At 35.6% G+C, this 24,420-nt stretch overlaps 1 protein-coding gene and 1 pseudogene across 6 annotated transcripts in view; one reads left to right on the top strand and one right to left on the bottom strand.

The window, feature by feature from the left end:
* Positions 1 to 24,420, top strand: part of NAA16 (N-alpha-acetyltransferase 16, NatA auxiliary subunit) — a 168,430-nt gene that overhangs the window by 7,497 nt on the left and 136,513 nt on the right. For all 6 annotated transcript variants that reach the window (XM_074191744.1, XM_074191742.1, XM_074191743.1 and 3 more), the window contains 3 exons: positions 3,367 to 3,451; positions 7,961 to 8,065; positions 22,243 to 22,400. In XM_074191744.1, coding sequence (XP_074047845.1) covers positions 3,367 to 3,451; positions 7,961 to 8,065; positions 22,243 to 22,400 — 348 coding nt within the window. The remainder of the gene's footprint in view (positions 1 to 3,366; positions 3,452 to 7,960; positions 8,066 to 22,242; positions 22,401 to 24,420) is intronic.
* Positions 20,471 to 21,183, bottom strand: LOC141491125 (uncharacterized protein CXorf38 pseudogene; annotated as a pseudogene).

Below are 24,420 nucleotides of genomic sequence, written 5' to 3'. Positions count from 1 at the left end.
TTTTAAATATGTACCAAATAATCTTTATGATTATCATTTTTTATTAAAACATGAATTCTAAAAATGATATTCTCTTTTATTCCCATTTTGATATTATAGTATTTATCCTCTAAATATTTTGTTTAACTTAACAAATGTCCTCTTGTCAGTTAGGTATGGCACTAAATTTGTAAATTAATTTGACTCATATTGTTATATATTTGTATGTAGCCCTAACCAATGAATATCCCTTTATAGCCAAACCAATACAAAATTTGATTTAGTGTAAATTATAGAATGATGCAGTGGATAGACTACAGGGTCTGTTGTGAGGAAGACTCATATCCCTGAGTTTAAATCTTCAGACACTTATGAACTTTGTGTTCCTGGACAAGTAGCTTAATCCTATTTACTACCTCAGTTTCCTATCCATAAAATAAACTGGAGAAGAAAGTAGTAAACCACTCCAATAACTTTGCCAGGAAATCTCCAAATGGGATCATAAAGAGTTGGATGCGACTGAAATGACTGAACAATAGTAACAACATAGAATACAAATTCTTATTTCAATGAACCAAAATTCAATTAATGTGACACATGAAAGGTAATTACTTTGTTATCAGTCTGCATTTTTATATCTAAATCCTGTATCTATTTGGATCTTATCTTGGTAAAGGCTGTGAGGTGTTGGTCTAATCTAAGTTTCTTCCATACTAACTTCCAATTTTCCTAGCAGTTTTTATCAAAGAGAGAGTTTTTATCCCAATAGCTGGACTCTTTGGGTTTATCAAACAGCAGATTACTATAATCATCTCCTGCTTTTACACCTAGTCTATTTCACTGTCCACCACTCTATTTCTTAGCCAATTCTAGACAGTTTTGATGACTGATGCTTTATAATATAATTTTAGGTAGGGAGGGCTAAGCCCCCTTCTTTTGCACTTTTTTTCATTAAATCCCTGGAAATTCTTGACTTTTTATTTCTTGATATGAATTTATCAGTCTGCATTTTTAAAAAAGAACCTTTAAGAAAATGAACAAAAGGAAGAATTATTCTGATTGATACACTGCCTGAGTTGTGGTGGGATTTGGGTGAGGCTGAAGAGGCTATCTCTATCTATTTCTTTATAAATATATATATGCATATGTATGTATATATACATTAAATAGTACCTATTACATTTCTAGTACTGTGTTAAGGGCTTTACAGATGTTCTTTCATTTGATCCTCACACAGAATCCAGTGAAGTGGGTGTGTTGTTATGATCCACATTTTACAGGTACAATTTAATGTTTGAGAACAAGTTTAAGTTCAGCTCTTTCTGACCGTAAGCCTAGAATTCTGTCTATTGTGATACCTACCTGCTTCAAAACATTCAAGTTTTTTAAGGGAGTAAAAGAAAATGGAAATGAAGTGGATAGTGAAAAAACTTTTACTACATGCAATTAATTTTTTGTTCTGATCACTTTAAAATTGAATTCAGTTGCATAATGTTAAACTACTGTGGCCACTGATCAGCAAATTTTTAGTGTAGATGAAACAGTTTTATAATAGAAAAGTCTACCTTCTATAAGATGTTTTGATATTTTAGTTTTGCAATTAACATGTCATGAGAATTTTTCAACATCCATCCACTTATATACTTTATAAGTTAGATGATTTTCTTCCACCCTTCCTTGACAAACAGTCTAGTAAACATTATACTTGTACATTTGTGTGAAACATGTTTACAGATTAGTCATTTTCTGTATGAAGAATTAGGACTCGGAAAAGGAAAGAAAAACATAAAAGAAATTTTAAAAAATGAACATAAGAGTATTCAGATTCTGTAGTTCTTATTTTGTTGTTTTTTTTCCTGAATGAATGCATTGTCCATATATGGATATTGTCCAATGGTTAGCATTGTCCATCGCAGGACTCCCAGGGCTGTCCTAGCTCTCTGAACTGCTGAGAGGAGTTGCATACATCCAAGTTGATCAATTCACAGTGTTGTTGATGTGTAGAATGTTCTCTTGGTTCTGCTTCCTTCACTCAGTATCAGTTCTTGGAATTCTTTCCATGGTTCTCTAGAGTTGGACCATTCATGGTTTCTTACAGAACAGTAGTATTCTGTAATATTCATATATGATAACTTGTTCAGCCATTCCCCAATTGATGGATATCCTCTCAATTTCCAACTCTTTGCCTCTACAAAAAGAACTGCTATGAATATTTTGGAACATGTGGGACTTTGCCCCCCCTCCTTATTTTTTTTATTTCTACTGGATATAGTTTTGGTATTGCTGGGTAAAAGGGTATAATTAGTTTTGTTGCTCTTTGGGCATGGTTCCATATTGCTCTTCAGAATGGTTGGATGGGTTCATAATTCAACAATGCATCACTGTCCCAATCCTCCCACAACCTCACCAACATTAATGGCTTTCCCTTTTTGTCTTCTTAGCCAATCTGATAGGTATGAGGTAGTGCCTCATAGTTGTTTCAATTTGCATTTCTCTAATCAGTAATGATTTAGAGCATTTTTTCATATGATTATGTATAGTTTTAATTTCTTCATTTAAAAACTGGGGAATGACTTGTAACCTTATACATTTGATTCAATTCTCTATATATTTTAGAAATGAAACCTCTATCAGAACCCCTGGCTATGAAAATTGTTTCCCAGCATTCTATTTTCCTTCTAATTTTGGCAGAATTGTTTTTATTATGCAAAAACTTTTTAATATAGTCAAGATCATCCATTTTGCAATTTATAATGTCCTTTATTTCTCATTTTTCCTAAATTTCTCCCCTTTCCATAGATCTGACAGAGTATTTCTTGCTGTTAATTGGTATATTTATCCCTGAATCAATTTTGACCTTATTTTGGCATGGGGTGTGAGATGTGGGTCTCTGACCCTTTTGCCATACAATTTTCCAGCATTTTTTATCAGAGAATGAGTTCTTTTCCCAGACTTTGGGTTTAACAAACAATAGCTTACTCTAGTCATTTACTACTATTTCTTTGGTACTTATTCTAATCCACTGGTGTATTACTCTAGTTCTTAACCAGTACCAAGCAGTTTTATGACTTTAAAAAACTTAGAAAGATTTAGAAAAGATTTCATTTGAGGAGAGATGATTTTTCTTTTCAGTTCAGTAAATCAAAGGAATTATCTGGAACAGGATAGAAGAGATGGACTATAATAATATTAAATTCAGCAAAAATATAATGAAAGAAGAAAGACTAGGAAAGTATTCATGTCAAACATGCCCAGAAAAAATTAAGATCTGACATATATAAGAAAATGGAAATGAGCCTTTTTAATCATTTTTAGTAAAGATGACTTTGCTAATAATCATCTATTATTTTGCAAAATTATCTTTCATCTGTTATTTTTTCTCTGCAGAAATGTTATGAACAGAAGCAGTACAAAAATGGTCTCAAATTCTGCAAGATGATTCTGTCAAACCCCAAGTTTGCTGAACATGGAGGTATTGTATCATTTAGAAGTTTAGAAGAATGAATTTCTGTAGGAAAAATATTTGAGAAGCACAGTAGCCATGGCATTTTGGTGAATTTCTTTTTTTTAATAGTGTTTTATTTCTTTCCCAATTACATGTGAAGATAGTTTTCAGCATTAACATTTTGCTGATTTTCAAGGAAGAATACTTCCTAATATTCAGTGCTTCAGATTTTAAAAGGAAGACTGAAACTCTTTAATATGAAAATGATATAAACTCTCTGGAGCTTATTCTAGTTAATTTTTCTAATGTTAAACTCAGGCCATGTTAGACTCTATATTGATTCACTTTGTGGTAGTGGTTTGACTTATTGGAATGGGACAGTAGTCTAAGAGTAATGATATCTATATGTCTAAATATATGTTGTCCTTCATATTATTATGATGGTGGTTTTGATCTACCTGTGCTATGAATTATTTTTTTATTTTTTTAGGTTTTTTTTTTTTCTTTTTGTAAGGCAAATGGGGTTAAGTGGCTTGCCCAAGCCACACAGCTAGGTAATTATTAAGTGTCTGAGACCGGATTTGAACCCAGGTACTCCTGACTCCAAGGCCGGTGCTTTATCCACTACGCCACCTAGCCACCCCCTGAATTATTTTTTAAAGTGATATTATATTTTTACTACACTTGCAACCCATTTATAACCAATTACGCATATTTGGGAAATGGTGCTGTTGTGGGTTGGATAGAGTTAGTGGTTGGAGATGTCAATCATAAAAAATGTTAAATTGACTTGCATGAGGATCATAATTATCTAGTTCAAGTTTATCTAGTTTAAGTGAGTGGTTTGGAGATGCCATTTTTAGTGGAGTATTCCCAATAAAACCTTCTTGGGGTTAATATTCCTAGTGAAGTCCTCTCAGGGTTAAGAAATATTAAAAAACAGGGCCAGCTAGGTGGCGTAGTGGATAAAGCACCGGCCTTGGAGTCAGGAGTATCTGGGTTCAAATCCGGTCTCAGACATTTAATAATTACCTAGCTGTGTGGCCTTGGGCAAGCCACTTAACCCCATTTGCCTTGCAAAAACAAAAAAAAAAAAAGAATTAAAAAAACCAAACCATTATTCTTAGATTATTCTAAGAAGAAAGATCTTGCATTCCAAATGAGACTTGTAATGCCACCTGTTTTCTTGAAAAGGATATTTTTACCAATTGGCACAATAGTAGACAGTTTCCTAGAAGGACTTTGCATTCCAAGACAAGTTCATAATTTTAAGATAAACCTATTTTTACTAAACTTAGACATTATTTCAATAAAATAGTTATAATCCTGAAGGTTATTCTCACTGAATGGTGAGGTAATATTTTATGAATACCTTTCATTCTTTTCTTTGTTGCTGGGGTAGATTTTTTGCGAGTAGAGTGTAATGCTGAAGACTAACCAATGAGTTGACAGAAGGAGGATAGGGAGGCCATATAATCTTGCTTGATGTCACTTCGGAGCAGCTCCTTGATCTTTGCTATCTTTATGAGACTTGGAGTGTGCCCTTCTCTCGAGAAAAACAAATAAAAACTTTGTTTTGTTCAGACCAGTCCATGAAAATTTTGTTCAGTGAATTTTTATCATCCACAATTTCAAGGAGTTGTGAGATAAAAAGAATCTTAATGTCTCATCTATATTACATGTATAATGTGTTAATGAGCCATTTTCATGAGTGTTTTCTCATTTGGTTTTCATACTGTCTTTCTGTGAAGTAGGGCATTAAGACATAGTTGAATCCCTGTATCTCACAGAGAAGAACTTAAATGACTTCAGAAAGAGTAGGAGGAGAACTTGGATCTTTTGTTTCCCAGTATTGTTTTTCTACTCTATCAAGAAGTCAATTTATTTACTTTTTGTATTGATTAGATGAAATCTTTGAATGCTATGCTCTCTTTGCATTAATTTCTCAGTATGTTAGTAGATTATTACTTCTCTTCTATTCCAGTGTTTGCTTTGGAATTGTCAACTTTTTGTTAATTATCCTAAATAGACAAAACTTGTTATTTACTGAATAAAAAATGGTCCATTCTAATTCCTAATAAATAATATTGAAATATCAATATTCTTTCATGCCTGTTGTAATTGAGTTGACAATTTTATATTTTTTTTTATAGGAACCCATTTTTGGAGGATAGTATTTTTTGAACTAATTTGCCTCAAAAGAGTTTTTGTATTTGAAATATGTTTTTCTGTTAACTTGGAGTCTCTTATAGGATAAGGGAATGGTAGATCCAGAAAGTTTAAGACAAATTGAAAAATGAACGCCTTTAAGACTAATTGGTTTCATGTAATTATTTTTAACTTCATATTAACCAAGATAGAAGAGAAAAATATCATTAGAATCAAAATATTATCACTAAACCCTTATTTACTTTATGTGGGAGATGAGTTTGGAAATAATGGGATTTAACCTAATTGCAACTTTTAAGGATTTAGGTGAAAAAACTTGGACACTCTTCTTTTGGATTCAATTCATAATAAGCCTTTAATTTCTATTTTTGAACTTGATCCAAAACACAAGGGTATGGACTCTCTTAAAGGGGAGAGTTTAGTGAACTGCCTGCATTAACAGTGGGAGGGTAGAATAAGACTACTGTTTTGAAAAAGAAGACCTTTCTGAACACTGGGCAAATTGAGGTAATTAATTAAGACTTTGGAATAACAACAAACTTCTTTATTCATACATATCTGTTAGTTTTTAAGTGTTGCATATACTTTTCCTCAGTACTGTATTATAAATGTTTTGCTTAGTTTAAAGTACTTGTCAGTTGAAAGAACTGACTTTTAGGCATTGTTCCAAAGATGCAGTTTCCCTTGGAAATGATTCCATGAGGATTGATTCGTAAACTTAAAAGATCACGGGGTTTGAATTTGAACCCAGGCAGGAATTTTTGAAACTCTCCACTGTGAGTATATAGGTTTATCATTCTTTTTTTTAAATTAATTTTTATTAACGATATTATTTGAGTTTTATAATTTTCCCACCATCTTGCTTCCCTCCCCCCACCCCCCCCCACAGAAAGCACTCTGTCAGTCTTTACTTTGTTTCCATGTTATACCTGGATCCAAATTGGGTGTGATGAGAGAGAAATCATATCCTTAAAGAAGTCTAAGAGGTGACAAGATCAGACAATAAGTTATCTGTTTTTTTCTAAATTAAAGAGAATAGTCCTTGCACTTTGTTCAAACTCCACAGCTCCTTATCTGGATACAGATGGTACTCTCCTTTGCAGACAGCCCAAAATTGTTCCCAATTGTTGCACTGATGGAATGAACAAGTCCTTCAAGGTTGATCATCACCCCCATGTTGCTGTTAGGGAGTACAGTGTTTTTCTGGTTCTGCTCATCGCACTCAGCATCAGTTCATGCAAATCCCTCCAGGTTTCCCTGAAATCCCGCCCCTCCTGGTTTCTAATAGAACAATAGTGTTTCATGACATACATATACCACAGTTTGCTAAACCATTCCCCAATTGAAGGGCATTTACTTGATTTCCAATTCTTTGCCACCACAAACAGGGCTGCTATAAATATTTTTGTACAAGTAATGTTTTTACCCTTTTTCATCATGTCTTCAGGGTATAGACCCAGTAGTGGTATTGCTGGATCAAAGGGTATATGTACATTTTTGTTGCCCTTTGGGCATAGTTCGAAATAGCTCTCCAGAAGGGTTGGATGAGTTCACCGTTCCACCAACAGTGTAGTAGTGTCCCAGATTTCCCACATCCCACATCTGTTTTAACTCTTCCTGGTTTAGGTAACAGTACCATATTGGTTTCATAGAAAGAGTTAGGCAGAGTTCCATCTTTCCCTATTTTTCCAAAGAGTTTATATAGAATTGGAACCAATTGTTCCTTAAATGTTTGATAGGATTCACTTGTGAATCCATCAGGCCCTGAAGATTTTTTTTTTAGGGAGTTCAATAATGGCTTGTTGAATTTCTTTTTCTGAGATAGGATTGTTTAGGTGTTTAATCTCTTCTTCATTTAACCTGGGCAACTTATATTTTTGTAAATATTCATCCATTTCACTTAGATTATCAAATTTATTGGCATAGAGTTGGGCAAAATAATTTTGAATTATTACTTTAATTTCCTCCTCATTGGTGGTGAGTTCACCTTTTTCATTTATGATACTAGCAATTTGGTTTTCTTTCTTTTTTTAAATCAAATTGACCAGAGGTTTATCAATTTTATTGTTTTTTTTCATAATACCAACTTTTGGTTTTATTTATTAATTCAATAGTTTTTTGCTTTTGCTTTTATTAATTTCTCATTTAATTTTTAGAATTTCTAATTTAGTATTTAATTGGGGATTTTTGATTTGCTCTTTCTCTAATTTTTTTAGTTCATTGATTTCCTCTTTCTCCAATTTATTCATGTAAGCATTTAGAGCTCTAATATATCCCAAGAGTCGCTTTGAATGAATCCCATAGGTTTTGGTATGTTGTTTCATTATTATCATTATGTAGGATAAAAGGTTTATCATTCTTTTACAGAGACCTTGGCTATGAAAGGTTTAACATTGAACTGTTTAGGAAAGAAAGAAGAAGCATATGAATTTGTTCGTAAAGGACTTCGGAATGATGTCAAGAGTCATGTCTGTATCCTTTTGAAGTCGTTTTGTAATTTAATTTTTATTTCTTATATTCCATTTTATTGTCTCTGACACAATAATGAAATTCAGAACTGTTAAGTATATGAAAAAAAGATACCTTAATTGGTACCCCTTCCACACTGGGGTCAACATTGTAATTCAAACACTTATTAAGTGTTTATGGGCAAAAAGTATTGTGGTAGGTATTAATAGAATTGTCACTTTAAATAAAACAGGGTCTTAGATTTTGAAGTGGAACATATCTGAAAGGTCATTTGGTACTATCTCTTACTGAGTTTATAGATATTAAATGAATTGTACAAAATCACCCAGGTTATTAAAAAGGCAAATATATAATTTGAGGCTGAGGCTTTTGGCAATAAATTCAAAACTATTTCTACTCTATCCTATGGGCTCATCTGTGGCTTGAATCACATTCTCTGAAGCAGAGGTGGGGAATCTTTTTTTTTCCTGCCAAGGTCCATTTGGATATTTATAGCATCATTTACAGGCCATATAACATTATGAACTTAAAAAAAATTAGACTGCTATATTTGGCAAAACATTCACCTCTAAAAAGTTCTAGATTTATTAAATTTTGAGTTCTGCTTGTGATTGCCTTGGCAGCACCATACCAAATGATTTTGCAGATCTTCAGACATTCCCCACCCCTGCTCTAAAGTCATTGTACAGCTGTGAAATAATTCACAGATGGGAGTAATTAGTAATTAGAACCCACTTCTTCCTTTCCCTTCTTCCTACTCTTCCCCCATTTTATTTTTGTTTCCTATCTGACATGTATGTTTGTCTCTTAGCCTTGGTTTAGAACCCTTCCTTATCTCAAAGAAAAACAGTTAAACAGAATTAGTCAACTACACTGTTATTTCATAACAAATATTTGGAAACTATAGCTGCCTATTTTCATATAAAGATATGAGAGATATGTTCATTCATTTTTCATTTGGAACCAGTATTGATCATTGCCTCATTCTTAATTCTCTTGCTTTTTTAATGCTTTTTTGGGGCAAGGTAGTGGGGTTAAGTGACTTGCCCAAGGTCACACAACTAGGTTAATTATTAAGTGTCTGAGGCTGAATTTGTACTCAGGACCTCCTGACTCCAGGGCTGTTGCTCTATCTTCTATGCCACCTAGCTACCCCTTAAATGCTTTTTGATTATATTATAGAAGTCATTTTAAAATTTTGTTTTCCTTGTTTGACTTTTTCTCTGTATCGTTTTAAGCCATTCTTTTTTTAATTTTTTATTGATATTTTATTTTTTAATTACATTATGAAAGTTTTTCAACATTCACCCATATGCATAAGTTTATGTTACATAATTTTCTTCTACCCTCCCTTCCCACCCCCCTCTCCTCAGTGGCAAACAGTTTAGTGAGCAGCATACATGTACATTTGTTGTTTAACATGTTTATAGATTAGTCACTTTCTGTTTGAGTAATTTGGACTAAGGGAAAAGAAAGAAAACCTTGGAATAGGAAGGAAAAGCTAAGATAAATATTTAAAATATGAACATAGTTCATTCAGATTTTTTTAGTTCTTTTTTTCCGTCTGGATGTGGATAGCATTGTCCAAAACAGGTGTCTCTGAAATGCTGAGAGGAGCTTCATCTATCAAAGTTGATTAAATCACAATGTTGTTGCTAATGTGTGCAATGTTCTCTTGGTTCTGCTCCTTTCTGTGCAAATCTTTCCATGCCTTTCTAAAGTTATTAATTTGGGTGCAGATCATTAATATCTCATTCTATTTAGGTTTGCTTATTTATTCAGCTATTTCCCAGTTGATAGAACCTCTTTTTCATGTTTTTGAATATTTTTACTGTGCTAGTATTCTTATTATTCAAAGTTCAATTTATCTGTCTTTGCCCTAAAGAATTTTGTAGTATAGAGTGGAAAAGGCAAAATATTCATATGTGAGGCTATAATTCAAGATGCAATATATTAAGTGCACGTTTATTTAAGTGTATAGTTAAATAGAATCTCCTATACATAATATGGTTAAAACATTTAGAGGAAAGTTTAATTAAATCAGATTTTAATTAATTGTACATTATTGTTATAGATATTTCAATTTCATTTCTTTTGGATAAGGATGTATTTTTTTATAACCTGATTGGGACCTTCCTTACAATTATATTTTTCTTTTGTAAATAACATTTATTAAAATTAACTTGTGTAACTTGATCAAATCATCTCTTTCTGAAGGCATCTTTCCCCCTTGTGTTTCCTTTATATTTTCTCCTAGTCCTTGACTGCTTATCTGGGCTATTTGACTGCTCATAAGCTTAGATGAAATGAGAGTCGTATTCTTTTTCATCTGGTGAGATGGAGGAACAAATAGGCCTCACCATTTGTCCTACCTCTCCCTTTTTCAACTCTTTAGGATTATCATCTGATGTCAGGATCTTATTATTTGCCCTATTGTAGCATCCTTAGGGATGCTACTAGACTTTTTTTTTAACTTTTAAATTTATTTATTTTGAATTACAGTTTTTCCCCAATCTTGCTTCCCTCCCCCCACCCACCACAGAAGGCAGTCTTTTAGTCTTTATATTGTTTCCATGGTATACATTGATCTAAGTTGAATGTGATGACAGAGAAATCATATCCTTAAGGAAGAAAAACAAAGTATAAGAGATAGTAAAATTACATAGTAAGATAACTTTTTAAAAAAATTAAAGGCAATTATCTTTGTTCTTTGTTCAAACTCCATAATTCTTTTTCTGGACATAGATGGTATTCTCCATTGCAGATGCCCTAGAATTGTGCCTGATTGTTACACTGATGGAATGAGCAAGTCCATTAAGGTTGATCATCACCCTCATGTTGCTGTTAGTTTCTTTTTTTTTTTTAAAGTAATTTCTGGGGCGGCTAGGTGACATAGTGGATAAAGCACCGGCCTTGGAGTCAGGAGTACCTGGGTTCAAATCTGGTCTCAGACACTTAATAATTACCTAGCTGTGTGGCCTTGGGCAAGCCACTTAACCACCCTGTTTGCTTTGCAAAAACCTAAAAAAAAAAAATACTTTTAAGACTGGATGATATGAATTTGTTTTGATTTAATGTCAGTTTTCCCATATGTTGAAATTCATAAAATATTTTTTAAAATTTCCCTTTCCTTTTTACATGGGTTTTGTATTCTTAAGAAAAACTTATCTGATCATAAATTAATATGATTAGGTTTCTCATTTCTTTTTTTTTTTGCTAGTGAACTTTAATTTTTTATTACTGTGGTTTTTTTTTTTTTTAGGTTTTTTGCAAGGCAAATGGAGTTAAGTGGCTTGCCCAAGGCCACACAGCTAGGTAATTATTAAGTGTCTGAGACCAGATTTGAACCCAGCTACTCCTGACTCCAAGGCCGGTGCTTTATCCACTACGCTACCTAGCCACCCCTTATTACTGTTTTTAAATAATTTTTTTAATAAGAATAAACTGAACCCCCCCCCCCCCCCCAGAAGATGAGAAACCACAAGAGTAGTAAGAGAGAGAGAAAAATATACTTCAGTCTGTGTTCAGATTCCAATGATTCTGTCTCTGGGGTGAGTTGCTTTTTTTTTTTTATCCTAAGTCCACTAGAGAAGTTGCTTCAATATTTTTCCCACAGTTGCTATTACTAGCTGTATTTCTCTCCATTCTATTACCCCCACTCTCATTTATTCTATTTGCTCTTCCTTTCATCCTGGCCCTGTCCAAAAGTGTGTTGTATCTGAGTACCCTCTCCTTTAATCTTTCCTCTCTTCTTTTACCTATTCCCCCTTCCCTCTCCCATTCCCTCTTATCACATCCCTTTCTTGTCATTTTTCTCTAGGGTAAGATAGATTTCTATACCCTATTAAGTGTGTATGTTATTTCCACTCTGAGCCATTTCTGATGAGAATGAAAGCTCATTCATTCCCCCTTGCCTTCCCCCTTTCCACTCCATTGAAAAAACTTTTTCTTGACTCTTATGTGAAATTTCTTAGCTTCTTCTTCATCTCCTTTCCCTTCCTTCCCATACTTTCCTTTATTAACCATTGACTCCATCTTTTTACTATATTACACCATTGTATTCTGCTCTTTCCTGTCTATATGTGCTCCTTCTAACAGCTCTTATAAATGAGAAAGTTCATATGAATTATCAATATCTTCTTCCCGTGCAGGAAGACAAACAGTTCAATATCATTAAGTTTCTCATAGTTAGTGCTCATCTACACCCTCTATGGTTCACCAGAGTCTACCTGTACTTGGAGATCAAACTTTCTGTTAAGCTCTTGTTGTTTCAATAGGAAAGTTTGAAAGTCCTCCATTTCATTGAAAGTCCATCTTTTCCCCTGAAAGAGGATGTTCAGTTTTGCTGGGTAGTTGATTCTTGGTTGCAAACCAAGATCATTTGCCTTCTGGAATATCATATTCCAGTCCCTACCAGCCCTTAATGTAGATGCTGCCAGATCCTGTGTAATTCTGACTATGGAGCCTCAGTAGTTGAATTGTTTGTTTCTGGCAGCTTTTAGAATTTTCCCTTTGATTTGGGAGTTTTGGAATTTAATTATAATATCCCTGGAAGTTTTTCTTTTGGGATCTCTTTCAGGAGGTGACTTCCCTCAATTTCTATCTTACCCTCTGCTTCTAGGATCTCAGGGCAGTTTTGCTGTTTTCTTTCTTGAAAAATGAAGTCTAGGCTCTTTTCCTAGTCTTGGCTTTCAGGTAGCCCAATAATTTTTAAATTATTTGTTCTGGATCTGTTTTTGAGGTTGGTTGTTTTTTCAGTGAGATATTTCACATTTTCTTCTAATTTTTGGCTTTTTTTTGGAAGAGTTTTATTTCTTCCTGATTTCTTGCAAAGTCATCAGCTTCCTTTAGTTCCATTCTGCATTTAAAGGAGTTATTTTCTTCGGAGAATTTTTTTATCTCCTCTTCCAGCTGGCCAATTCTGCTTTTTAAGGCATTCTCTTTTGCCTTTCATTTTGCTTTTTCCATTTGGCCTAACTGGTTTTTTTTAGGTTTTTGCAAGGCAGATGGGGTTAAGTGGCATGCCCAAGGCCACACAGCTAGGTAATTATTAAGTGTCTGAGACTGGATTTGAACCTAGGTACTCCTGACTCCAAGGCTGGTGCTTTATCCACTATGCCACCTAGCCGCCCCTCTAACTGATTTTTAACATATTATTTTCTTTAGTATTTTTTTGTATTTCTTTCACCAAGCTGTTGATTTGGTTTTCATGATTTTTCTCCATTGCTCTTATTTCTCCTCCCAATTTTTCCTCACCTCCCTTAATTGCTTTCTCTTGGAGGTTTTAGATATGGAAACTTTGATTTTGTAGTCATCTGAGTGTGTTTGTTTTTTTTTTTTGCAAGGTAAATGGGGTTAAGTGGCTTGCCCAAGGCCACACAGCTAGGTAATTATTAAGTGTGTTAATAAGTGTCTTAGGCTGGATTTGAACTCAGGGGCAGGTGCTCTATCCACTGCACCACCTAGTCACCCGGAGTATGTGTTTTGATTTTCCATGGGACTAAAGTAATTCTTTATGGTCAGGTTCTTCTTTTTCTATTGTTTACTCATTTTCTCAGCCCAAGACTAATTTATAGCACTTCCAAGGTTTTGGGTTTTTTTGGGGGGGGACACCCCACTGGGACCTTTATTCCTCCAAGGTCTTATGCTCTCTTGCCTGTGCTTTGTTATGTAGATGACCATAGCACTTCACCCTGCCCTGGAGCTGTGAGGAGGGTACCTGCTATCTTAGTATGGAAGGCCAAACTATAACCTGGATCTGAGTGTTCACAAACAGCAGAGTCCTGCCCCCAGTGAGAATAGAGAAATTTCTGCAGTCTCTGCTGACCCCCTTACTGTCTGTGGGCTGTGCTGTGGATGTGCAGGCTGGTTTCTCCCAATTCTTGCTGCAGCTTCTCTGGCCGGTGCTCCCTCACTCTATACTCATTCTCGCGTAACAGAATTCTCTCCCTGCTCCTTAATCCTGTTCTTCAGCTGTGCTGTGACTGGGGCTTTTTCCAACTCCTAGTCTTGGTGAAACATACCTTTCCCATGGAGCTTCTTTCTAAGTTATCTTGGACTGGGAAAATGTATCACTCAGTCTTTGAGGGTTCTGCCCCTTTAAATTTTGGCTAGAGTCATAATTTGTTGGCTTTTGGAGTTTTGGGGAGAAGGAGTTCCCAGGAATTGCTGCCTTCATGCTGCCAACTTGGCTCCGCTCCCTTTCTCATTTCTAAAAAAAATACTTTTTTTGTTTTATATCAGCTTTTTCCCCCAATTGTATCTTTTCCCTCTTATCCTGATATTCGTCCCTTAATAACAAAGAATAAAAGAAAAAAAATTGAGAAATGCTAATAATGAATGAAGAAAGACTCCCATCTCTTCATCTAAAATAGGAAAATGCATTCTAATATCTCTTTTGTAGGGACAAACTTGGCTATTAAATTACAACTTTGCTTTGATTGGGGTGGTGAGGGAATTGTTCTTTCCATTTATATTGTCATCAACACATAATATTTTCTTTGATCTGATCACTTTAGTCTGCATTTTTCTAGTCTTGTCTGCCTCTTCCCAGTGGGCAAAATAATATCATCAAATGAGACTCTCTAGTAACCACATATTTGAGTACTTCTAGCTAAGTGCTCCCTGTAGAATGAAGGCAGCATGTAAATATTATGAATTTTTTGCTTTAAAGATGTGCTGAAATCTTAATTGGTCATAAATAGAAGTGACTTGGAGTCTTTACCCTAATATTATGCATGTTACCAGGATGAATAATTTAGTGATTATGTGTACAAGGAGATTTCTTGGTCAGATGAAATAGTATAAAATTATTATTAATATTATTATTAAGTTTTTGCAAGGTAGATGGGGTTAAGTGGCTTGCCCAAGGCCACACAGCTAGGTAATTATTAAGTGTCTGAGGCCGGATAGAAACTCAGGTACTTCTGACTCCAGGGCTGGTGTTCAATCCACTGTGCTACCTAGCCACCCCAGTATAAAATTATTTTTTAAATTATTGATTATGATGAAAAAATGTTCTGAATCATTACTGAAACGAGAAATGCAAATTAAAACAACTCTGAGATACCATCTCATATCTAGCAGATCAACTACTATTAAAAAAAAAGAAAATGATAAATGTTGGTGGTGATGTGGGAAAACCTGTACCTTAATGCATTATTGGTGGAATTGTGAACTGATTCACTCATTCTGAACAATAATTTAGAGCTATGCCCAAAGAGCAAATTCTTCATGTCTGTTGATTTAACAATACCATTAGTAGTCCATATTCCAAAGAGATTTTTATAAAAAAGGGAAGCAAACCTATTTGCACAATTTTTTTCCTTGATAACTTTTTTGTCTTTATTTTCTATTTATTTACACATTAATAAAATCATCTTGTTGTAGAGAGTAACCATAACCACCCCCTCCCCCCAAAAATATAACACCTCATGAGAAATAAAGTGAAAAAGAAAGTGAAAAAAAATGTGCTTCAGTCTGTGTTCTGATACCATCAACTCTGTCCCTGGGTAGATTCCATTCTTTATCATAAGTCTATCAGAGAAATTACTTCTATATTTTTCCACAGTTAATGTTACTGATTGCAATTCCCTCCATGCGTTCCTCCCCTCTACCATTTATTATATTTTCTCTCTCCTCTCACTTTGTCCCTCTTCAAAAATGTGCTGTGGGGCAGCCAAGTGGGCCAAGAGGCCCCAACCCCACATCCCACCCCAGAGACCCAACAACCAGCCACCCCTGTGGTCCTGGACAGACCAATCAATCCCACCACCTTGCAAAAAAGTAAAAAAAGAGAATGTGTTATTTGCTTATCCTCTCCGATGATCTACCCTCTCCTCTACCCCCTACATCCTCCCTTCCCTCCCCTCCCCCATCCCCTTTCTCTCCTTTTTCCTTCTAGATTTCTATACCCTAATGTATGTTATTTATATTATTTATTATTTATGTTATTTATGCATGTTATTTCCTCTCTAAGCCATTTCTGATTAGAATGAAGGCTCCCTCAATTCCCCCTTATCTTCCCCTTATACTGTTGCAAAAAGCTATTTCTTGACTCTTTTACATGAAATATCTTAACCTATCCTACCTCTCCTTTCTCTTTTTTCCAGTACATTTGCTTTTCATCCATTGACTCCATTTTTACAATATTTGTACTTTCAAATTAAGTTTCCTCCTGTGCCTTGTCTATATAAGCTCCTTCTAACAGTTCTGTATAAATGAGAAGGTTCATATGAGTATTAACAGTATCATCTTCCCATGCAGGAATACACACAGTTCACCATGATTAAATCCCTCATAATTTACCATTATCATTTACCATCTCTATGTTTCACCTGAGCCCTGTACTTGGGGATCAAACTTTCTATTCAGCTCTAGTCATTTCAACAGGAACATTTGAAATTCCCCTGTTTCATTGAAAGTCCATCTTTTCCCCTTGAAGAGGATGTTCAGTTTGTTGGGTAGTTGATTCTTGGTGTCATTCCAAGCTCTTTTACCTTCTGGAATATTATATTCCAAGTCCTATGAGCCCTTAATGTAGATGCTGCTAAATCCTGTGTGATCCTGTCTGTAGTTCCACGACATTTGAATTGTGTCCTTCTGGCTGCTTGTAATATTTTCTCTTTCACTTGGGAGTTCTGCAACTTGGTTATAGTATTCCAGAGGGTTATTTTTTTGGATCTCTTTCTGGGGGAGATTGGTGGATTCTCTTGCTTTCTATTTTATCTTCTGCTTCTAGGATATCAGGACAATTTTCCTGTAGAAATTCTTTAAAAATGAAGTCAAGACTCTTTTCCTGATCGTGACTTTCAGGTAGCCTAGTCATTTTTAAATTGTGTCGCCTGGGTCTGTTTTCCAGATCAGTTATTTTTTCAATGAGATATTTCACATTTTCTTCTAGTTTTCATTCTTTTGGTGTTGAATTATTGTGTCTTGGTTCCTTGCAAAGTCATCAGCTTCCTTTAACTCCATTCTACATCTGAAGGATTTCTTTTCCTCAGAGAGCTTTCTTATCTCTTTTTCCATCTGGCCAATTCTACTTTTTCAAGGCATTCTTCTCCTCATTAACTTTTTGAACTGTTTTATCCATTTGACCTGAACTGGTTTTTAACATGCTGTTTTCTTCAGCATTTTTTTGTATCTCCTTGACCAAGCTGCTGACTTGATTTTTATATTTTTTCCTGCATCTCTCATTTCTCTTCCCAGTTTTTCTTCTACTTCCCTTATTTGATTTTCAAAATCTTTTTTTGAGTTCTGTCATAGCCTGAGCCTAACCTATATTTCTTAGAGTCTTTAGATGCAGAAGCTTGGACATTCTCATCTTCTGAGTATGTATTTTGATCTTCCATGGGACCAAAGTAATTGTCTATGGTCAGGTTCCTTTTTTTTTTTCCAGCTTACTTATTTCCCCAGCCTGTGCTCTAGTTTTGGGGTACTTTCTTAGCTTTTGAGTACTATTGGGACACCTTTGCAAGTATGTCACTTCCTTCAAGGTCTCATGGGAGGCTTTGACTACTCTCTTGCCTGTGCTCTGGTCTGTGGATGACTACAAGCTCACCTCTCTGCCCTGGGGTTGTGAGGGGGGGGGAGTCCCTGTTCTAAGGGGACCCCGGACTGTGACCAGGGTCTGAATATGGAAAAAGTCCCAGATTCCTGTCCCAGGTCCAGAGGACAGACCTTGACAGTCTCCCTCCACTCCCTTACTTTCTTTGGACTGAGCACTCTGGAAGCAGCTGCTGGGTGGCTCCTCTGTGGGTCTGCTTCTGTTTTTCTGGGATCTAGGCTGTGCTGATGGTCAAGGCTATGCTGAAGAGGACAAGCTGGCCTGGGCTTCATGCTCGCTCTGATAGAGGTTTCCCAAGTTGTACTTGGTGCTCCCTGGGGTGGCAGGTCAGGAAACTGCTTCTGCTGCCAGGAGCCGGGACTCCCTATGGGCTGTTCCCAGAAGGCTGGAGCCCCTTTGCTCTGGTGTGTTGCTGTCCCCTCCAACCACACAGAACAGAGCCTTCCTATGATTTTTCAGGTTAGCTTGACCTGGAGAATTGCTTCACTGGATTTTTCTGTGGGTCTGTCTCTCAAACATTAGAGTCATAATTTTAAGGTTTTTGAAATATTTTGGAGAGATCTCCTAAGAAAGGCTGTTCTCCTGCCATCTTGGCTCTGCCCCCCTCCCCAGTATTTTTAGCAGTTCTTTTTTGTGGTGGCAACATTGGAAATTGAGGGTATGCTCACCAGTTGGGCTGGACAAGTTGTGATATATGGTTGTGATGGCATGTAGTTGTCTTTTTTTTATTGAAGATTTTATTTGAGTTTTACAATTTTCCCCCCAATCCTACTCCCCCCCCCACAGAAAGCAATCTGTCAGTATTTACTTTGTTTCCATGTTGAACATTGATCCAAATTGAGTGTGATGAGAGAGAAATCATATCTTTAAGGAAGAAACATAAAGTATAAGAGATAACAAGATCAGACAATAAGATATCAGTTTTTTTTCCTAAAGTAAAGGAAATAGTCCTTGGACTTTGTTCAAACTCTACAGTTCTTTATCTGAATTCAGATGGTGTTCTCCATTGCAGACAGCCCAAAATTGTCCCTAATTGTTGCACTGATGAAATAAGTGTGTCTATCAAGGTTAATGATCACCGCCATGTTGGGTATACTGTGTTTTTCTGGTTCTGCTCATCTCTGAATCAAATTTTTAAAAAAACAAGTCATTTCCCAATTGACAAATGGCCAGAGGACATGCAAAGGCAATCCGCAGATGATGAAATCAAAGCAATCCATAGTCACATGAAAAATTGCTCCAAATCACAACCCATCAAAGAAATGCAAATTAAAGCAGCTCTGAGGCACCACCTCACACCTCTCTGACCAGCCAGAAAGGACAATGATCAATGCTGGAAGGGATGTAGGAAAGCTGGGACACTAATACACTGTTGTTGGAGCTATCCAACCCCTCTGGAGAGCAACCTGGAACTATACCCAAAGGGCAACAAAAATGTGCACACTCCTCAATCCAGCAATATAACTACTGGATCTATACCCTGAAGAGATTATGAAAAAGGGTTAAAACATCACTTTCACAAAAATGCCCTGTTTACAGCTGAGAAAATAGGCAGAGGTGAGATGTTTTGCCTAAAATTACACAGGAGGTCACATTTGAGCACAGGTCTTCCTGACTCCAGGCCCAGTGCTCTATGGACAGAAGCACCTAGCTTCTTAATAATCTGGTGTATGCATAAGGCCCACCTTGTTGGAGGAACCTCTAAAGGCAGGGTTTTGCTGTATTGAGTCAAAGGCTTTTTTAACATTTAGCAGAAAAGGATCTTATTTTCTTAACTTTTCAGTCAATTTGTAATGATTTAATTTGCTAGAGAATACTCTCTTGTTCACTCCTTAAGCCTTCAACAAAGACTCCATCAAGTGCATGTACAGGCTTTTCTCCTAAAGCTTTTATGGAGAAAGAAAAAGTAGGCATATGAGTTCGGAGTTACTACTAATTCTTTTTTTTTTTGTTTTTTTTTTTTCCAGTTATAATAAGACCTGAGACTCCCCAAGTGATGGCATCCTCCCCGTTTTGAGACATTTTGAGAATTTATTCCTCAGAATCTTCAAAATTGTGTTTGCCTCTTGTATAGATCTCCTGAATATACTGTTCCTAGTTTGGCCTTTGTTTTATTTTGTAGAACTTTCCCCGCAACTCTGCTCATTCTCTAGCTGAGCTTACTACTACGATACTAAACAAATTTAGCTCCATTTTTGTAATAATTACAAAGATTTTTAGGAGCATATGATATATACATATATATTATATATACTATATATACATGAATTTTAATCATGAATCCCATTTTTTAATAAATAAGTCACAATTCTAATTTTAGGAATTTGAGTCCAAGACAGTAAGAAATAGCAATGTTGTGGCATTATCCACTGACTTAAAACATATATATATATAAAGCCAGCCTTATACAGAGCCTTTCTAAAGTTCTAAGAACAGAGAAAAATCTAATTTTTTTTTATAAGAAAATAAGAAAGTGGGATGAGAACTTATAAAATGTTTGGTCTGTGAAGAAGATAAAGCACCCAAACTTTTAATCATAAAGAAAAAGGAGAATCTTGAAGAAAAAGCCTTCTAAAGAATACTTCCATTTAGTATTATATACATTGTAATTGGAAAGGAAATGAACATTTCCGTAGCACCTACTATTTGCTAAGCACTGTACAGATATTTCATTTGATTTTTACAACAACCCTGAAAGGTAGGTGCTGTTATAATCCCCATAGTTATAGTTAAGGAATGTGAAGCAAACAAGGTTAAGTGACTTGCCCAGAGTCACACAGTTATGAAGTGTCTAAAACCAAATTTGAAATTCAGGTCTTCCTAGCTCCACATCCAGCTCCACCTTGCTATGTCAATAATGAGACTGGAATCAAGATGATCTTCAGATAACCTGTTTTCATTTTGACTGAAGAAATTCCTTCAACCTCCACTGGTTCAAGCATCTATTTTATATACCTTTTTTGATATTGTAGATTAAAATCTTCCAACTTCTGTATTTCTTCTTCAAAACTATCTCTAAGATCCTTATTATTTCTTAGGAAGACCTTCATTGCCTCTACATTTTTTATTATCTCTTCTGGTGGTATTGTTTGCTCTTCTGCTTGAAGATAATTTTCCTGAAGTTTTTCCCCTTAATAATTCCATTTCTAGTTCATTGATTTCACTTTCACTGAGGTAAATCCTGGTTTCATTTTCAGGCCCATCCAACTGATCATCCCCAGGGATATGGACAGCCCAATCAGATGTCAGGAGCTTTTCTATTCTAGTACTTGTGGCTGCAATCTCTGGGATATTCCTGAATTCATTCAAAAAATTTGGAATCTTTTCCTGAAAATCTTGCAGCCATGTAGAAGAGACTTTCATTTCTGAAGAATGCATGATTTCATTACAGCACTTAATCACCTCTATGACTTTCTTTCAGTCAATCCTGAAGTGATCACAGGAGTTGATAAGACTTAGAAGAGCAACTGCATCACATTCCTCAGGTCCTTTTTTTTCAGCCAGTCCTCTGGGCATAAAAGCCTTTGCCAGTTCCCAGGTATCAAAAGACCAGTGCTCAGGCTTACAATTTCCTCAGTAGATGTCTCCATTTCTGTTGGTGTGATGTTTCAAGATCTTCCTTTTCCATTCTGCACACAAGTGACACTGAGACTGAAACTGCTGGGTGCAGGGCACGGTTGAGGTGGTGGCCAGCTCTGGAAGTGCCATCAGTGCTGCCGCCTGGGGCCACTGGGAGCCATGTGAGCCATGTAGTTGTCTTATAAGAAATGATGCACTGGATGCTTTCAGAAAAACCTGGAGAGACTTACAAGAACTGATAGAGAAGGGACGGCTAGGTGGAGGAGTGGATAGAGCACCAGCTCTGGAGTAAGGACTATCTGAGTTCAAATCTGGCCTCAGACACTTAATAATTACCTAGCTGTGTGGCCTTGGCCAAGACACTTAATCCCATTGCCTTGCAAAAACCAAAAAAAAAAAAAAAAAACAACTAATGTGAAGTGAAGTGAGCAGAAGCAGAACACTGTCCTTAGTTACATCAGTATTATATGATGAACAACTATGATTTAGTGATACAGTGATCTAAAGCAATTCTCAAGGACTTATGAAAAATGCTATCTCCAAAGAAAAAAAATTGATGTAGTCTTGACTATAGATTGAAGCATACTCCTTCCTCCCCCCCTCTTTCTTTCTCTCTCTCTCTCTCTCTCTCTCTCTCTCTCTCTCTCTCTCTCCTTTTTTTCTTGAGTTTTCTTCTACAAAATTACTAATAAGGAAATATTTTACATGATTGCTCTTGTATAACCTGTATCAGATTATACTTTGGGGAGGAGGGAGGCATAGAATTTGGAACTCAAAACTTAAAAAAAAGAATGTTAATGAAATTTGGGGGGGAAATAGAATCTTATTAAAAATAAAAACATTGCTTAATATTATGGTCATTTTTAGTGTGAGGCTTAGTTTTATATTTATGATGAAGAATAAATGCTTAGCATGGTTTGGTTCTGTGAAGAAACAGTCCTAATTTTTAAACAAAAGGCTTTCTGAAGGATGTTAGAAAGGAAAATATAGTGTTTTGTTCTAGTATCTGTGAAGGTTGATTTCTTTAACTTGTTAGGTTGGCATGTATATGGACTTTTGCAGCGTTCTGATAAGAAATATGACGAAGCTATAAAGTGTTATCGAAATGCTCTCAAATTAGATAAAGACAATCTACAAATACTGAGAGACCTCTCTTTGTTACAAATCCAAATGAGAGATCTTGAAGGCTATCGGGTAAGTATTCTAATGTTAAATTTATATGGTTTAAAACAGATTTAATTTGAAAGATGAATTGTGTTCTAGGCAGTTTTGAGTGTAAGTTACAAAAAAAAGCCAACTTACATTTGTAGAGGCAGTTTTGTGACTTCAGAGTTCCCTGATGGCAAATGAATCATGGCTGTAGTCCTTACTCTCAAATTATAAGTGCAGTTAGAGCATTCATTCATTCTACAAATATTCAGTGTCTGTTATGTGATGTATAATATACCTTGGTCAAAGATAATGCTAAAGAAAGCTAGAGGACATTATCTATAATTATTCATTCATTCCTTGTTTAAATCTTCTTAATCAAATCTACATAAAACAATTTCAAGAAGATTTAAACAAGGAATAAATGAATAATTATAGATAATGCCCTCTAGCTTTCTTTAGCATCATCTTTGGTTATCTTTGAAATGCAATTATTACTCATCTTTGAACCTGAAATGGGAATAAAAGAAAATCCATTAGTTGTTTGAATAGCATAATATATTTTGACCCAAGCTCAGTCTGTGATTTTCAGTGAATTGAGTTTTATATTTTACAAGTATATATGAATTATCTAACCTATATCAGATTACTCATCATGGGAAGGGGAAAGGAAAGGGGAAAAAATGTGGAACTCAAAATCTTAACAAAAAATGAATATTGAAAACTTTATATGTAATAGGAAAAAATAAAATTTACATTAAAAACCCAAGTATATATGCATTAAATTTTTTGGGGGGGGAGGAAGTGGTCTGTAATTTCATTGGTACTCTTTACAAATAATATACAATTGACAGCTGTTTTGCAACTCTTGTCTTTATAAAGTTGCCTCATGGGACTGCTAGGTGGTACAGTGGATAGAGCACCGGCCCTGGAGTCAGGAGTACCTGAGTTCAAATCCGGCCTCAGACACTTAATAATGACCTAGCTGTGTGGCCTTGGGCAAGCCACTTAACCCCATTGCCTTGCAAAAACCTAAAAAAAAAAAGTTGCCTCACAAGACACTAAGTAACTTGTGTTAAAATTAATTATCTGAAGTAAAAAGAAAACTGAGGACAAAGTTACTGACCCATCTGTTATAATTTGCAAAGCTAGTATTTACATATCAAATTAGGTCATCTAACTCTTCAGAGGTCAGAGACCAAGATTGATGTACAGAATTGATTTTTATAACAGATCTAAGAGGAACTTAAAAAAAATGAGAGAAACTGGCTTTGAACATAATTCAGTTGGACAAGGCAGACCACCTGACTAGTTAGCTTCTTTCTAGGCTTTCTTACTCCTACCCAGAAGTGCTTCCTTACAGGTGGTACCTTTCTAACCAGAAAGTGTACTGGAAAAATGGAACTCCTGGTCAGCTGAGTCAGTGCTTACTCTCCCCCCTCACCCCCCCCCCCCCGTCTTCCTTAGAAGATTTCATTATTCTTCTTAGACTAAGTTCAAAGGTACAAAGAGACAGATTTTCATATGGAATAAAGAAGAGCTTCCTAATAGTTGAAGTTGTCCAACGATTTAATGGACTGCCTTGTGTGAGAAGGAATACTGCTTCTTGGTGATCTTTAGGCAAAGTCTGGATGACTTCTTACTTACCGGATAAAGTATTTTTATTCAGGTATCACTTGGATTAGACCACTTCTGTTTTTTTGTTTTGTTTTTTTAGGTTTTTGCAAGGCAAATGGGGTTAAGTGGCTTGCCCAAGGCCACACAGCTAGGTCATTATTAAGTGTCTGAGACCGGATTTGAACCCAGTTACTCCTGACTCCAAGGCCGGTGCTTTATCCACTATGCCACCTAGCTGCCCTCCCTAAGCCACCTAGCCGCCCCCGTGTATAGTGTTTTGAGGGGAGAAGGCAGGAGGAGAGTCACAACTGAATCTGAGATTCATTCAAGGAGGAATATTTTATAAAGAAACCATCATAAAAGATGCATAATGACTCTTGCTCAGCAATATGGAAGCTTAGATATTTATATTAAGTGATTAAATTATTTAGAGTCACACAGTAAGTAA

This window comes from Macrotis lagotis, chromosome 6 (assembly GCF_037893015.1).
Source record: "Macrotis lagotis isolate mMagLag1 chromosome 6, bilby.v1.9.chrom.fasta, whole genome shotgun sequence".
NCBI lineage: Eukaryota > Metazoa > Chordata > Mammalia > Peramelemorphia > Peramelidae > Macrotis > Macrotis lagotis.
The sequence above is the reverse complement of the archived record's forward strand: the minus strand, read 5'-3'. Positions and strand labels throughout refer to the sequence as shown.